The 17,565-nt window shown below is 44.8% G+C and overlaps 1 protein-coding gene across 3 annotated transcripts in view; it reads right to left on the reverse strand.

Moving 5' to 3' along the window:
* The window catches only part of GIT1 (GIT ArfGAP 1), a 249,322-nt gene that overhangs the window by 76,589 nt on the left and 155,168 nt on the right, over positions 1-17,565 (reverse strand). For 2 of the 3 annotated variants that reach the window (XM_073616833.1, XM_073616835.1), the window contains exons 6-9: positions 15,698-15,828; positions 11,502-11,596; positions 9,526-9,568; positions 928-954 (exon numbers count right to left, since the gene is read on the reverse strand). In XM_073616833.1, the coding sequence (XP_073472934.1) occupies positions 928-954; positions 9,526-9,568; positions 11,502-11,596; positions 15,698-15,828 (296 nt within the window). The remainder of the gene's footprint in view (positions 1-927; positions 955-9,525; positions 9,569-11,501; positions 11,597-15,697; positions 15,829-17,565) is intronic. The other variant, XM_073616834.1, reaches the window with a different exon arrangement.

The following is a 17,565-nucleotide window of genomic DNA, read 5'->3' on the forward strand; positions in this document are numbered from 1 at the left end:
TACCTGCACTTGGGGTGCTGTCCCATTGACCTACAATAGGAGAGTTTGACAGGAGATGCCACCTTTGAAACTCGACATGCTGAGTTAAAATTACAGCACCACAAAGTGAAGCATTATGGCAATGTAAGCAGACCCAGGTGGTAGCCATGCCTGCTTGTGGGTGGATGAGCAGTAAAGTGCATATTAACTGCCTGTTTTTATCGCCCCCTGATCGTCTGTGAACTTAGCCTAAGAGTTCTTAGACCTTAATTTAGGCCTCTCCGTGTACTTACCATATGTTAAAAAGGCAAAAGATTAGAATGCTCTTTAAAAGGTAACTCCAGCAAGCAACACATAGTAAGGTTCTGTATACCTGCCATCTCCTGTAACAAAATCCATACGTTTTTTAGATTCACCAGTTCTAGCTCTGTTATAAGGTTACAGGTGTTTCGTGCATCCACATGCAGGAAGTTCCATTTATGTCAAGTGGGATGCAGCAGCAGCTCCACGGACAGAGACGCTGCTCCCAATTTGATATCAGTGTGGGTGTGTCTCCCCGAACTCACACTGTCTACATTCGTGGACACACAATCACACCAACGAGGATGTCAAATTGTCCCAATTGACATGAATGGGACTGCCTTCACATAGAATACATGTAACACCTATGCATCCTATGCTGGGAAACATGGCCTGAAAACAGGTGTATGCTTAAGTACACCCATGTGAACGAGGCCCTTTTCTTACTGGGCTACTAATGCAGATCACAGAACTGCGATGTCTACCCTGGGCTCTCTTCCTCCTGTAATCGGTATAAAAAAAGTATTCATTTAGCAGTATATAAAGTAGGTACTCCCCATTACAAACATGATTACAAATTTGAACTGTCTAAACCCTGGATAGAAGAAAGAGTACTAGAGGTCATTGTCTGGAAAAAAGTCACAATACCTCTGAGGCACACCCCTTGGGCGAGTTCTGCATCCAATGCAGCACAAAGAAGAACAGGAGAAAGACATGAGGTTAGACATCAAGTCGATAGAAATAAAGACAGAAAGAGAAATCATCCCAGTTATGCAAAGGGCCATGATCATACAAACGGTATAAACATTTTCAAATGTTATATGCTATATATGTCATATCTTTACAGGGTGGAAAACAGTAAGGTGTGAAAAACAGTAAAATGTGTTTTGCAAATGTGCACGCAATCAATACAATAGACTAGAAGCTATCTAGTGCATTCTGCATCACCATCTGAGTCGCACAGCAGTAATAATACACAGAGCTTGTTACCAATAAAGCAAATGAACCAGTAACTGTTCCAACTGCAATGCAGAGAGGCCTGACAACCAGCTGCTTTGACATGTTTTCTATTCATTCTCCAAAGTGTAACTAAATCCTCAACCTGATAGAAAAAAAAAAAAGATGAAAAAATGGGATAATCGGGAAAGAGAAGCAGGTGTAAATTTGGTAGTTCTTCTAGTAGTAGTAGTATTGCACCATCTTAGCCATCAATTAATACAGCAAGTTTGGAGATCAAGTGATCCCCTTTATTGGCCAACGTGAGTTAATAAAGATGCAAGCATTAGGGTTGCCTTAGATCTCTTCTTCAAGCAGAGGAAGAGATCTAAGGCACGCCGAAAGCTTGCATCTTTAATCAAGTTAGCCAATAAAGTTTATTACTTACACTCCAAACTTGCTGCAATTTCTGTAAGAACACTAAAAGGATTTTTCACTTTAAATGAACCTGCTACCACTTTGTATACCTGCAGATTCTGTGTGATATGAAGCGATGTCCCCCTCCCAATAATGCCCATGTTCCTCAGTCCCAGAAGCCCTGTGATATTACATGTAGTGTTGGATCCAATTAACAAGAAAAGTAAGCAAAAATGGGGCGAGAGAATGTGGAAGGTGAGGATACACATCTTAGCTTGGAGGAGGGGATGCCACTAACATTTATTTTAAAACAGGTAATGGCTTAAAAAGTATTTATCATGGCAAAAGTGTTTTTTCCAGTTTTGGATAGTGTGGGGAATGGTTAGAACCCCGGTCAGTATTCTACTGCTAGCAAGGGCTTCATTAGAGAAATTTACCCCCACTTCCTGTCCTAACAACCAGACAGAAGGCAAGAAGAACTCTCCACAGCAATACAAATTCTTGTCTGCTAAATATTTGTCAGAAAGTTAGGCCCCTTTCACAGGGGCGCCTCTGCTAAGTGGATTCCGCTTGCTCAGCGGGGGAATCGCTCTGCTGATCGCCGCTGAGCAGGTGGATGACAGGGCCGCTCTCCTCTATGGGGCATTTGGATGGAAACGGAGTGCCTGTCCGTATCCATTCGATCAACGAATGGGGAACGGGACCACCATCCCTCTGTTTTTGGAGGACAGAAATGGATCAGATGGCGGCGGGTGTCAGTGGACATGTGTCTGCTGACATCTGCGGCTCCATAGAAGAGACTGGAGGGTCCAATTAGGTCCGCCTGAAAAACTGACAGGGGGACCTGATCAGACAGCCTGTGTGAAAAAGGCCTAAAACTTTTGAACAGAGCCCCAGATAGCAAAAAAAAAAAAAAACCCAACATGGGATGTCATCCTTTCCCATGCTAGTCAAATACGTTAAAGCTAAAACATTTTTGTAAATTAACTTTTATGGGACCGTAGGAAGCCAAGTTGCTAGTTGGTTTCCACCTGAACCAAGATATTGTCCTGCCATCGTTTTTTCCAAAACCATGTTCCAGGGAAGAGAAGTCACTACATTGTCTTGATGTGGTGAGAGCGGTCAAAGTCTATTTAAAGACGACTGCTCAGATCCGGAAGACTGATGTCTTATTTGTACTGCCAGAGGGTCCTAAGAAAGGACAGGCAGCATCGAAATCCACCGTCGCTAAGTGAATTCGGCAAGTTATAATTCAGACTTATGATTTAAAGGGTAAGATTCAACTTTTCCAAGTCAAAGCGCACTCTACCAGGTCGGTTAGTGCTTCTTGGGCAGTGTGTCACCAGGCCTCCATGGCTCAGATCTGTAAGGCCGCAACCTGGTCTTCAGTACATACATTCACCAAATTTTATCAGGTGGATGTGAGGAGGCATGAGGATATCGCCTTCGGGCGCAGTGTGCTGCAGGCAGCAGTATAGGTCCTCAAGTCTGGGGGTGCCCTACGGGTTGTCTCTCCCTCCCCTCAAATAGCATTGCTAAGGGATGTCTCACATAGTGATTACCATGGTGCTCTGTGTCCCATGATGTACGATAAAGAAAATAGGATTTTATAAGAGCTTACCTGTAAAATCCTTTTCTTGGAGTACATCATGGGACACAGAGGTCCTTCCCCTCTTTTGGGGTTTAAGTATATTGCTTTGCTACAAAAACTGAGGTACTCCTGGTAGGAGGAGGGGTTATATAGGGAGTGAACTTCCTGTATTGGGTATACCAGTGTCCATCAGCTGAAGGTGCCTATATACCCACATAGTGATTACTATGGTGCTCTGTGTCCCATGATGTACTCCAAGAAAAGGATTTTACAGGTAAGCTATTATAAAAATCCTATTTTTTTTTGTCAGAAATCTTGTGAGCGGATAACTTTCTTTGCTCTCTACCTGTGCACAATAAGGCTGGCCATAGAAGGATCATGTTCTGCCAGCAAGTTTAACGAAAAAGAAAAAACAAACTGATTCCTCCATCCACACAATTGAGGTGGATAGAAAATCCCCCCCCACTGAGACACTGTATTCTGACAGCGGAGACACTGCATTGTCAGAATACAATGATCATTGGCTGCAGTCATTGATCGAGAAATAATTTGCAATAAGCCCATTCAACAGAAGTCGATCGTTCGACTGACTTCTGTCAGGAAAGAGAGGCCACGCACCCTGAACTGGCTGAATTTCAATCTATCTATGGCCAGCTTAAGGGGTAACGGAGATTAAGAAGGGAGTGGGGAGAGCTCTTTGTAAGGCATCAGAAATGAAACAGGAATTGCTTTAGATTTCAGAGCCGAAAATACACTGTGTTGTCAGTTCAAAGAAGAAGGTACAAGCACGCGTTATTTATGGCACATCAATAGGTATTTTTCTGCAGTTGCAGCATGTTTAAAATAATATAACTAGGGAAAATGTGCATGTTTTGCAGAGAAGTATAAAATATTTTTTATTTTTCCTTGACATATGCTTTAACAAAGAACCCTACTAATTATTTCACATGTGATTCTATGAAAAGAACACAAAGATTTAATAGAGTTTTCATTTAAAAATCAGCCTTCGGAAACAGTAGCACAATGCAACATATTTAGTGCAGGGCTACATAATGCTAAAAGTCATCTACATTAAAATGAAACTAATGCCAACATCTTATTATTTAGGATTTGAACAAAACAAAATAAAATGTATTAAATAATCCTGATCCAAAAAGAAAGAAAGTATTAACTAATATAAACTACCACTCTTTCAGCAACTCATATATTATTATTAGCCTTCTGTTCAAATTGTATGACCAACGTAAAAGAAAAACACTGAATAGGTAAAATAGACTGCAATTTTTAGATTCTACCACAAGGGGGAGATCTTGCTCAGCAATAGTTACAATAGCATAACAAAGGCTGTCATGCTAAAGCAATGAAGATGTCACTTCTGCAAAGCACATACAGAAAGGAACAGTAATAAAACTGAATGGTTGGACAAGGTGACGTAGTTTAATTGCATGCTGCAAGTTCCAATCTAGGACATTACAATGAACAATATGGTAATTTACTCATTTCACAGGCACAGAAATATCACCAATGGTAAAAGAGGGTCTGTTTAGTTCTAAAAGTCAGCTGATGTTAAGATATTTCACTGCATGGTAGAAAAGGTATTTTCCGTTATGGGTGACATTAGCTGCACTTTAATTGTATTAAAGAGTATCTAAAAAACAAAAAAATATATAATATACTGAAGTCTACCAGTCTTTAGATGTGGTCGTTGCATTGGCTTTCTATTATCAGGCTTTTTTCCCTTTATTTTCACCTGGTGATCCTGCCAGCAACATCTGTCCTAACGCTCACTCACCATACTGAATCAATGGAGGAGCAACACTGTCACCAGATGACAAGACACCACCACCTCTCTTCATCTCCATAATAAGGGGAGAAAGAATTTTATATAGTCCTCATAGGTAGTGGGATACAATGTAAAAGCCCCTTTCACACTGACGGACCGATTGTGTCCGCCTGTCAGTTTTTCAGGTGGATATTGGACCATCCATTGCTCTCTATGGAGCGGCAGATGTCAGCAGAAGTGCTCGCTGACACCTGCCTACATCCGATCCTGCCCGCTAAAAATAAATATGGATCCATTCCCAATCCGTCCGGTGGATTGAATCGGATGACAGTCAGTTGGAAACAGACAGGCAGTCCATTTCCATCCAACAGCCCATAAAGGACAGAGGGCTGTGTCCGCTCTGCATCAGTGGAGCAGACACGGGCCTGTCGTCTGCCTGCTCAGCGGGGATCAGTGGTGTGATCCCCTGCAAAGCGGGTGGATCCGCAGGCAGACTCCATCAGGTTGAAAGTGGCCTAACTGATAAGAATACAGCACAGAAAGTTATCAGCTCACAAGTTTACAGTAAATAAATAAAAAGCTTTATATAGTATCTATCTAAGCTTTATATATTATGGTATATACAATATCTATAATACAATATTTTTACTAGACTATAAGAGCGCAAGTAAGAGAAGATTATTGTTTGGGTTTACATACATTTTATCAAATAAAAAAAAAAAATTCTCCGAAATTCTACTGGTGTATGGGCAGTTTAAACTTTGCCCTAGTATATGTGTGTGTACGCACATATATGCATGTGAGATAGCCGGCTTTAGATTGTAAGCTTCCTGAGAGCACAGGATGATATAAAGGTATGGTATGAACAGCGCTGCATAAATTGTCAGTGCTAAATAAATGTCTACAATAATAACTGCCCTTTAGTAGCACTGGATCCGTGAAGACTTTGCAATATACGGGTTATATTAAGCCTGTACTGCCTCTACTACTGTATAGTAGGTACCAATGATGCCAAATCCTATAACAGAGCACTCGAACTAAATGCCCTGCTATAGCTATGCAACGTGTGCCCAATTTCAAGGTAAGAGCATCCTGGAAAAAATGGTCAGTGGCTGACCAACCAATTTATCAGGACTGTGTGTAAGATCAGCGTCAAGTAGGGACAAGCCTATATCTATGCAAACACCAAATTTCAGATGTTTGCAGATCATATTTGTATAGGCTCTTCCAAAGGTTGCAACAATACTATGAAGAGGATTATTATAAAGCTGCAGCTATGACCCATTACTTAAGGTGCATACTACAAGGCTACACTTTTAGTTTTGTAATTCTTGGGCAATAAAGGCAAAGTTTTCCCTGTCTGGCAAACTGTGGAATAGGCATTAATCCCCTATGAGGGATTGAAAGATCTCCAAGATGCTTGCGTAGAGATGTCTAGATCCTTTAATAATTTAAAGCTAAACTCCAAAATCAAACCTCATTTTCTGTAACGGCTCCGTGTCTCCATGTGCAGAACCCAAACACCATAAACCTTTTTCTTTGTTTTTTAATTTAGATCTTACTTTCTCTGCAATCCTAGTTTTGTTGTTCGCGACGTAATTGCCCAGATTCTTAGTGTTGCCGGGACGTCTGGAGGAGGATCCAAAACGCTCTGCCGATCGTACCCAGCCCACTAATGGTAGTGTGATGTAAACACACAGTACAAGGAAGAGGAAACATGACCGATAGCTGCTTCCCAAGGGAAGAACAGTGACAGCTCATCATGCAAACCAAAAACAGCCCTGCGCAGGCTGGACAAGGGACATGCTTAAAGCACAAGATTGCTGCCAAAGCTGCTCATTATAACAAAAAGGACAACTTACTAGGCAAAAGAAAGCCACTGTTTTATCATTGTATAGAGTTTATTCCCTGCCTGGAGTTCAGCTTTAAATAGATCTAGACCCCGATGCCTAAAAAGTGCAGACTTATCTTTTAGGATTGCGGTTTGCAAGCAGTTTCTCCCCTCATTAGGAGAAGTGTCCTCCTGAGTAATACTGCACCCTTGATTGACAATGTGTTGTGTGGATCTCTCTGATGTGAATAGGAAGACCTCTTAAAAGAGGGGCTTAAAAAAATCATATCCATTCTGAGCAGAATTTTGCTTAAGTATCTTGTGCTGTTCCTTAGAAATAAGAAACTGTATATCTTTTATGGTTTTCTTTTGTGCAACTATTACGTATCACTGCAGTAGTGCTGATCTTTGTATAGCTTGGCTAAATTTACCCAGCTAGAAATCCCCACATGGTGTGCACTGACAGTCCAACAGTGGAGCAAAAACAGGATGCAGATATGACTGTCACTTCCTGGTCACAGCTTACATCAAGAAGAGTCATCACCCTCCGCTGGAAAGTAGAGAAAAATCAACACCAACACAGCACAGACCAGAAATAATTCAGGCAGGAATATATAGAATGAGATATGGCCCGGAATATCTTCTGAGAAGGTACAAATCTAGACTTAAAGAGGGGCTCAAGTCTCCCCCCCCAAAAAAAGTTAGCAGCTACAAATATTGTACCTGCTGACTTTTAATATAAGGTTACTTACCTGTCCAGGGATCCAGCGATGCCCTCACCCGAGCTGATCGGCTAGGGTGCAGGCGCCAGCATCATAGGTAGGGGAAACCGGAAGTGAAGCATTCTGGCTTCCTACTGCGCATGTGTGACCCGCTCTGCGCTTTATGAATGGTCCCGCAGTCTTCTGGGACCTGTGTGTGTCCCAGAAGGCTGCAGGGGGAAGGTGGGGGGCTAGACGTCCTCACAGATCATTGTGGTGATCTGACCTGGAAGTGGTTACCTGTCAAAACCAGGTACCCTCTCTCCTCCCCTCGAAACGTGCCAAATGTGGTGGGGGGAGGGAGGATGCAAACAAGTGGAGCTTCCCCTTTTTGGTGAAGTTCCGCTTTAACGCTAAAAAAACTGGGGCTGAAGCAAACAATGGCGGAAAAGAGCATCTGTAAGCCCTGGTTCACATTGGTGCGTTTTGACATGCGATTTGACATGTCAAATCGGCGGCAAATGCCGGCAATGGCACCGTCCTAAAAAAAAAAAAAAAAAAATTAAAAGTCAGCAGCCAGCAGCTACAAATACTGCAGCTGCTGACTTTTAATAATCGGACACTTACCTGTCCCAGGGTCCAGCAATGCAGGGAAATGAAGCAACGCTAGTCTCCCCCTCCTCTCTGCAGCGCCAGCATTGTAACTGTGGGCACTCGGCTGTGGCTTCACAGCCTGGTAGCCACTGCGCATGCGCAAGCCACGCCCCGTGACTGGCCCGGGCAAACATCTGGGACCTGTGACGTGTCCCAGATGATTGCTGAGAGGGAGGGGTGGGAGAGGTGATCTCCCTTCCGGTGCTGCGGTGCGCTGGGAGGAAGTGGAACCTGGGACCCTCTAAAAAGAGGGTATTCTCTCTCTCCCCCCCCCCCTCCTAAAAATAATGACATGCCAAATGTGGCATGTCAGGGAGTCACCCCCCTTAATGCTAGCTTTGACAATAAAAACTGGAAGCTGATTGATTACTCAGCATAGCTGCACCAGATTCTGAGTGCACCAGTTTTATTGAATCTCCCCTTTTGTGTCAAGAAAGGCAGCCATGGTTATTGCACAGGCTGGACTTCAAACATAACTACCTTTGTTCATTCCAAGTACATGGTGGATTGATGGATCTAGTAGTGTACATAAGGTTTGCGGTTACTTTTTGAATTACATGAAGTGACCAGGACACTGCATTTCTGGCAAGAAAATGGCTTGTAAAATGAAAACTAAGGCAGCCACCACATAAGGACTGGTATGTTTCAATATATTATGCTTCCGTTTTTAGGTTTAAAAAAAAAATCTTGTTTTTTTAACTCATCTTTAAGGCAGGGGAAGGCAACTTCCTATTTCAAGTAACATGGGGTATTGCAAAAATATGACAGCCACAGCCATTACTCCCAGAGTCAGAAGCATGATGGGATTTGTACTTTTGCCACAGTGGAGAGCCAAGATAGTCTGTCTCCGTTCTAAGGTGTCAGTAATGTTAAGGCCTTTACTTAAAAAAAGGTGTCAGTTGTTCCGGACTATCATGTTATGCAAACAATAACCGACATTACAAATTTGAAACAAACATGTTGACAGAATACTGGGAAATAAGACAAAGCAATGGTGTGACCCTAAACACACAATGTTGTCTCCTGAAGTAACATGCAGGGGTACTTACCACTTTTTTCAGCATGGTCAGAACCCCTTTCCATGGTTATCTATAGCAATCTACACTTATTAGGTATTCATAAAAATACAAGGCAGGTCAAAAAAACAATGTTGCACCTGGAAAGCTATGACGACGACGTTTTCATGGCATGACTCGAGGTTCCAGGTTTTTTTGCTGTTTGGAAACATCTGTCATGTTGCTACATAAACTATAATAAAACCACTTTTCACCTAAAGTAAAGAACCCCTTTAGGAAACTGGTATTAAAGAAAAGAGCAGTACAGATTTAATCACCTGTCAGCCATTTGAGGAATTATATAATGTCCATTTTTATGATCTAAAATAAACAGATAAAAAGAGAACAGTTAAGAGTTAATTAACGTGAAAAATGCAAAAATATTTTACTCAGATTCATTTTGCATGAATTGTAGCCATCACAAAATGGAGGAAGCCATACTTAAAGTGATTGTAAAAGCTCACCTTGTAAAACGACCCATTCAGTTTAAAATAGAAATTAAAGGCAAAATATTTGTGAATAGAAAAAACAAAAACCATTATAAATACCTTTTTTCCACTTTTTAATGAGAGCTCACATTCCCTCTGTTCTCAGCTGCATAAGAGCTAGGGAGAAACAGCAGTACACTGAGCTTCCCAATGGCTGTGCAGGGGAGGCGTGTCAGGGCAAGTCTGATCATTGGAAGACCATAGCTAGAGAACTGACCACAGTGTGGTCTCCTGCTTAATGTGGTCAGTTTTTAATAGGAAAGCAGAGGGACTGGCAGGAACACCAGGGATTTCACACAAAGGAAGCAATACAAAGAAGAGGATACTTTTCCATACAAGTACATGGTGCAGCAGGCACATATCAGGAATAGGAAATGCTGGTTTTGCATTTTCTTTAAAGTAAACCCATACAGGGGCTGTCATCACAGACCTCTTTCCGAAATGGCTAGTTGACTAGCTGTTAAACTGGTCCACTGGTTGCAACTACAACAGCCATATCAGAAAAGTCTGGAATCCAAATCTGTATACTTGCTTAGGGTCAAGGGGGTCAGTCAGATGACAACTATAGTCAGGAGAGTTAGGCAATTGTGGCCTTCATGTTCCTCTCATAACAGGCATAACACTACCATCAATGGAAGCCCAGGGCACAATGATCCTCTGTCATGTTATGAAATTACTGTAGGTGCTAGTACTTACCACTGAGTAGAACATCCATTTAACCTGCATGCTACAGTTCTCAAAGGCAAGCATCAATTAATGTGTCCGATTTCAAAGCACAAACTACGTGTCAGGGTATGGATTTTCTAAACAATTTTGGTGGATAACGCAAGATTGATACCTTCTGCCCGCCTTAACCCAACTGTCTCTCTCCCATCACCCAAACTCCTTCAACGCATCAAGGGTGCCCACTTGCTCCATAAACATGCATATTTGGTTAAAACTATTGTGCATGTTTATGTGATGGTTGCTTTGCAGTTTGATTGCTCAGCAAGGTGAGGTTTTACAACCACTATGTCTTTTTATGGCTAGCCTTAGTACATAGCACCAAGGCGGGATAATATATGCAGAGTTCAAACCATGAGATCAATACTCTATAGATCTACATTTGTATTACCATAATAAAACAATGAGTTGGAAATGTGGTAACAGAGACCAAATGACAATCACACTGACACAACCAGAAGCTTTTGCAAGGTTCGCAGAGACAAGGTCAGAACCATGTGGATACAAGCAGCCTATAAAGTACAGAGGGAGAACCAGAACTAGGTTCTAAGTGTATGGACCTGCATAGTAAACAGTACACTATGCCACCAATGAAATCGTACAATACTGCAGGACCGCCATCAATGAAGATGTGGCTGGATTGCACTTGTGAACTTGACAGGAAGCTGGAAGCCATTTTATTGTTAACTGTCAATAGGATCACATGTCAACAGATTGATGCCTCCTCAAGTGGCCTGGCCCCCTATGCTATGCCCTATTTTGGCAGAGGTACACAAAGCTCCAGCTGTAAAATTCAAATAGATGGTATTCTAGAACCCACAGATGTTGCCTGAGAATACCTTCTCTTGCTGCTACAGGCCCACATTTTTACAATATTTTTTTTCTAGCATTAAAAGAAAATTGTATTTTGAGTAATTATGAGCACATTTTCTTTCCACTAACTTGAAATAAATTTTTCTAATAGTAATAGCAGAAAATATAGCAGACCATGCAAAAGACCATGTTGTTGCCAGCGTCCTCAGCCAGCTGTGCAGTGTGCTCACCTGGTTTTCTCCCACAGAGGTAGAAGGCTAGTCTGTCCGTCAGCTCATATTGACACTCCACCAATCTGTCTGCCAAATCATGGTGTCCCGCCTGCCTGTAAAATGTAAATGTATAGGCATCAAATCACAGCAATGACCCAGAATATCATGCAGTATGCAGCCACTTTACTCTGGTTTTTAGACAGAAGTATGTATTACTGTACATAACCTCAACAAGCATTATGTACCAAGATTTAATGTTTATCTCACATATATTTTCTATTTCTTCATTGGACTAGGAAGCCAAATAGAATACCACTACACTCATAAACCTAGCAGCCAAGACTCTGCTGCTACTGCTGAATCCTGGTCCCCTTTGACCGGCAAAGCTTAATCACTTCCAGGAAGTTTGCAATTCTGCCTCCCCTCCACATATGCATATTGCCGTTAACCAACAGGCTGGCAAGCACTGGCCAAAATAAATGTACAAGGGGCACGCAAGCGTTGACGGTACAGGGGGCGGGCAAGCTGAGGCGGTACAAGGGGCGGCCAAGCTGAGGCGGTACAAGGGGCGGCCAAGCTGAGGCTGGTACAAGGGACGGCCAAGCTGAGGCGGTACAAGGGGCGGCCAAGCTGAGGCGGTACAAGGGGCGGCCAAGCTGAGGCGGTACAAGGGGCGGCCAAGCTGAGGCGGTACAAGGGGCGGCCAAGCTGAGGCGGTACAAGGGGCGGCCAAGCTGCGACGGTACAAGGGGCGGCCAAGCTGCGACAGTACAAGGGGCGGCCAAGCTGCGACGGTACAAGGGGCGGCCAAGCTGCGACGGTACAAGGGGCGGCCAAGCTGCGACGGTACAAGGGGCGGCCAAGCTGCGACGGTACAAGGGGCGGCCAAGCTGCGACGGTACAAGGGGCGGCCAAGCTGCGACGGTACAAGGGGCGGCCAAGCTGCGACGGTACAAGGGGCGGCCAAGCTGCGACGGTACAAGGGGCGGCCAAGCTGCGACGGTACAAGGGGCGGCCAAGCTACGACGGTACAAGGGGCGGCCAAGCTGCGACGGTACAAGGGGCGGCCAAGCTGCGACGGTACAAGGGGCGGCCAAGCTGCGACGGTACAAGGGGCGGCCAAGCTGCGACGGTACAAGGGGCCAAGCTGCGACGGTACAAGGGGCGGCCAAGCTGCGACAATACAAGGGGCAGGTAAGCTGCAACGGTACAAGGGGCAGGCACAATTTAAACTGACAAAAGTATCAGAGCTCTATTAATCAAAATGGTCTGGGATTTGACCATAAGAGCAGGTTTCATAGGCTGTTGCAGAGGTATGTGCACCTCTGGGTGCTAGTGCTTTATGCCTGACATTGTTTCTTTTAAGTTTAGCCACAGAATGCTTTAAATGCATATTTCAGTTTATAAAAATGTTTTATTGTTGCAGTGCTTGGAATGCTGAGCAAATTAAGCTGTAAAAAGACATATGGTAAAGTACACGAGAGGACCCGTGTGTTATATAGACACTTGTGGCCACGCACTTGACATTAGGTGTTCTAAAGCTATGAAAGCAAGCCAGAAAATCTACTTTGTTAGATTGTAAGAAGACCTCATGATCAGTGTGGTGTTTCTGTTGCTAAACCCAGAGTAATCAGCGCAGAGCTTTAATATTTAGCACCTCTACCTGCCCTCACTAGGGTTGTCGTTTCAAATCCCAACCATGACATTACCTGCATGAAGTTTTCAAATTCTCCCTGTGCCTGCGTGGACTTCCTCACACACTCATAGGTAAATTGGCCCTAGTAAGTATGAATGTGAATTAAGGATCTTGGTCTGTAAACTCCTTAAGGCCAGGGAATGATGTGAATGTCTACTGTGGGTTTGGAAGGTCCTATAACAAAGGCTCAAAGGCTTATCCCAAATATGCATCTTGGCTTCAATCTTAATCCACTACTAGGAGAAGAAGGGTAAAAAGTTCTATCAGTTTTAGACGGCTTTCACACCGAGCCGCCCATAGCGTCGGCGGTAAAACGGCGAATTTGCGGCACATTTCGGCCGCTAGCGGGGCGCGTTTACCCCCCGCTAGCGGCCGAGAAAGGGTTAAAACCGCCTGCAATAGCGGCGTTTTGCCGGTGGTATCGCAGCACCGCCCCACTGATTTCATTGGGGAGCAGCGGTGGAGGAGCGGTAAACACAACGCTCCTACAACGCTCCTTCACCGCTCCAAAGAAGCTGCTGGCAGGAGTTTTCCTGAAGCCCTGCCAGCACACCGCTCCAGGGTGAAAGCCCTCGGGCTTTCACATTGGAGACAATGGAGCAGCTGTTTGAGGGCGGATTGCAGGCGCTATTTTTAAGGATATAGCGGCTGAAAAACGCCCTCAGTGTGAAGGGGGTCTTAATTTGCCATCTGTGTCCCTGTAACAGACATGTTACAGACCCTTTTCCACAGACAGCAATAAAAACTGACAGGGGTTACAAAAATTGCCCATTCTTTTCAAAACATAAAACTGATGCCTGAAGTTCCACATGAAGTACTGTAGAAAACTGTTGCAAACACAGAGGAGTACAGACACTCAAAGCAGATCATGATGGAAGGCAACAAAACTTGCATTTTTAACTTTTTTCATAACTCAGAATGCTTGTTTGTATAGGCCAGTGGTCCCTAAACTGCAGCTCTTTGCTTGCCTTTATCTGGCCCTAGAGGCATTATTCCCACCACTGACACCAACAATGGGGCACAATTCCTGCCACTGACACCAACAATGGGGCACAATTCCTGCCATTGACACCAACAATGGGGCACAATTCCTGCCATTGACACCAATGGGGCACAATTCCTGCCATTGACACCAATGGGGCACAATTCCTGCCACTGACACCTACAATGGGGCACTATTCCTGCCACCGACACCTACAATGGGGCACTATTCCTGCCACCGACACCTACACAATGGGGCACTATTCCTGCCACCGACACCTACACAATGGGGCACTATTCCGGCCACCGACGCCTACAATGGGGCACTATTCCGGCCACCGACGCCTACAATGGGGCACTATTCCGGCCACCGACGCCTACAATGGGGCACTATTCCGGCCACCGACGCCTACAATGGGGCACTATTCCGGCCACCGACGCCTACAATGGGGCACTATTCCGGCCACCGACGCCTACAATGGGGCACTATTCCGGCCACCGACGCCTACAATGGGGCACTATTCCGGCCACCGACGCCTACAATGGGGCACTATTCCGGCCACCGACGCCTACAATGGGGCACTATTCCGGCCACCGACGCCTACAATGGGGCACTATTCCGGCCACCGACGCCTACAATGGGGCACTATTCCGGCCACCGACGCCTACAATGGGGCACTATTCCGGCCACCGACGCCTACAATGGGGCACTATTCCGGCCACCGACGCCTACAATGGGGCACTATTCCGGCCACCGACGCCTACAATGGGGCACTATTCCGGCCACCGACGCCTACAATGGGGCACTATTCCGGCCACCGACGCCTACAATGGGGCACTATTCCGGCCACCGACGCCTACAATGGGGCACTATTCCGGCCACCGACGCCTACAATGGGGCACTATTCCGGCCACCGACGCCTACAATGGGGCACTATTCCGGCCACCGACGCCTACAATGGGGCACTATTCCGGCCACCGACGCCTACAATGGGGCACTATTCCGGCCACCGACGCCTACAATGGGGCACTATTCCGGCCACCGACGCCTACAATGGGGCACTATTCCGGCCACCGACGCCTACAATGGGGCACTATTCCGGCCACCGACGCCTACAATGGGGCACTATTCCGGCCACCGACGCCTACAATGGGGCACTATTCCGGCCACCGACACCTACAATGGGGCACTATTCCTGCCACTGACACCTACAATGAGGCATAATTGCTGCCACTGACACCAACAATGGGCTATAATTCCTGCCACTGACACCAACAATGAGGCATAATTTCTTCCACTGACAACAAAAATGGGGCACTATTCCTCCCACTGATACCAACTATAGCTCCCCCTAATACCAAAGATTGAGCATTGTTTACTTCCACTGGGCACAGTATGGCCCCCTAAAGTCTGAAGAACAGCAAACTAGCCCTTTCTTTAGAAAGTTTGGATACCCCTGGTTAAGGCCATAGTAGCCAGTGGTTAAAAGAAAATGGAACAAAAAGGAAAAAAAAAAAAAAAAAAAACATTTCATACCTGCCATAGTCAATGGGTGTTCTACCATTCACATCTGGGGCCCCAGGATCAGCTCCATATACTACCAGTAGCTCAGCCTGTAAGAATTGTCCAGCTTTAGCTGCAACATGCAGAGGGGTGGTCCCTTTTTCCTGCAAATATAAAAAGTGTTACTGAAGATGGAACTGTTAGTACATTCTTAAAGAATCCAGAGAGTGAGTCAGGTGATTACATCCGTTCTGTGTGCAGCAATGTGACGGTGCATACACATTGACTCACCAATACCTTTCAAACATAGTCACTTACAGAAACACTGAAAATACATTTGAAAGGAATCATTAACAATACAAAAAATAGGATTTTTGTAACAGCTTACCCGTAAAATCCTTTTCTTTGAGTACATCATGGGACACAAAGCACCATAGTAACCACTATGTGGGTATATAGGCACCTTCAGGTGATGGACACTAGTATACCCAATACAGGAAGTTCACTCCCTATATAACCCCTCCTCCTACCAGGAGTACCTCAGTTTTTGTAGCAAAGCAAAATACTTAAACCCCAGAAAGAGGACCTCTGTGTCCCATGATGTACTCCAAGAAAAGGATTTTACAGGTAAGCTGTTATAAAAATCCTATTTCTTTATCGTACATCATGGGACACAGAGCACCATAGTAATTACTATGTGGGACGTCCCATAAGCAATGCTATTTGAGGGGAGGGAGAGACAACCCGGAGGGTACCCCCAGACTTGAGGACCTATACTGCGGCCTGCAGCACACTGCACCCGAAGGCGATATCCTCATGCCTCCTCACATCCACCTGATAAAATGTGGTGAATGTATGTACTGAAGACCATGTTGCGGCCCTACAGATCTGAGGCTGGAGGTCTGGTGACGCACTGCCCAAGAAGCACTAACCGCCCTGGTAGAGTGCGCTTTGATTTGAAAAGGGGGAATCTTACCCCTTAAATAATAAGTCTGAATGATAACTTGCCGAATCCACTTAGCTACAGTGGATTTCCACGGTGACTGTCCTTTCTTAGGATCCTCTGGCAGTACAAATAAGACATCAGCCTTCCGGATCTGAGCAGTCGTCTTTAAATAGACTTTGACCGCGCTCACCACATCAAGACAATGTAGTGACTTCTCTTCCCTGAAACATGGTTTTGGAAAAAAGATGGCAGGACAATATCTTGGTTCAGGGGGAAACCTGAGACCACTTTTGGCAAAAAATCTTGACGAGGGCGCAACACCACTCTGTCCTCATGAATTATCAAGTATGGCTCTTTACAAGAAAGAGCACCCAATTCCGAAACCCTCTTTGCTGAGGATATAGCAACCAAGAAAACCAACTTCCTTGTCAGAAGGACTAAGGGAATATGTTGTATCAGTTCAAATGGCTGTTTTTGTAACACTGACAAAACAGTTCAAGTTCCAAGGGTTCAAAGGTGATCTAACTGGCGGATTAATCTACATTAGCCCTTGCATAAAACCCCGGACCAAAGAATGTGTAGCAAGTCTTTGAAATAAGACCGATAAAGCTGAGACTTGGCCCTTAATAGTACTCAAAGCCAACTTCATCTCTACCCCTAATTGTAGAAAGGCAAGAATTCTGCCTTTGATATATCTCCGAGGGTGCCAACCCTTGGATTTACACCACGAAACAGAAGCCCTCCAGACTCGTTCTGGAAGCTGGCTTTCTTACACTAATCAAGGTAGAAATAACTGACCCGGAAAGCCCACGTTTCTTCAGAATGTGGGTTTCAATAGCCAAGCCGTTAAATTTAGCGTTCGTAAGGTAGGATGGAATATCGGCCCCTGTGAGAGTAGGTCTGGCCGTAGTGGAAGGGACCATGGATCCTCCACTGCCATCTTTACGATTTCTGC

Source organism: Aquarana catesbeiana, linkage group LG02 (assembly GCF_042186555.1).
Source record: "Aquarana catesbeiana isolate 2022-GZ linkage group LG02, ASM4218655v1, whole genome shotgun sequence".
NCBI lineage: Eukaryota > Metazoa > Chordata > Amphibia > Anura > Ranidae > Aquarana > Aquarana catesbeiana.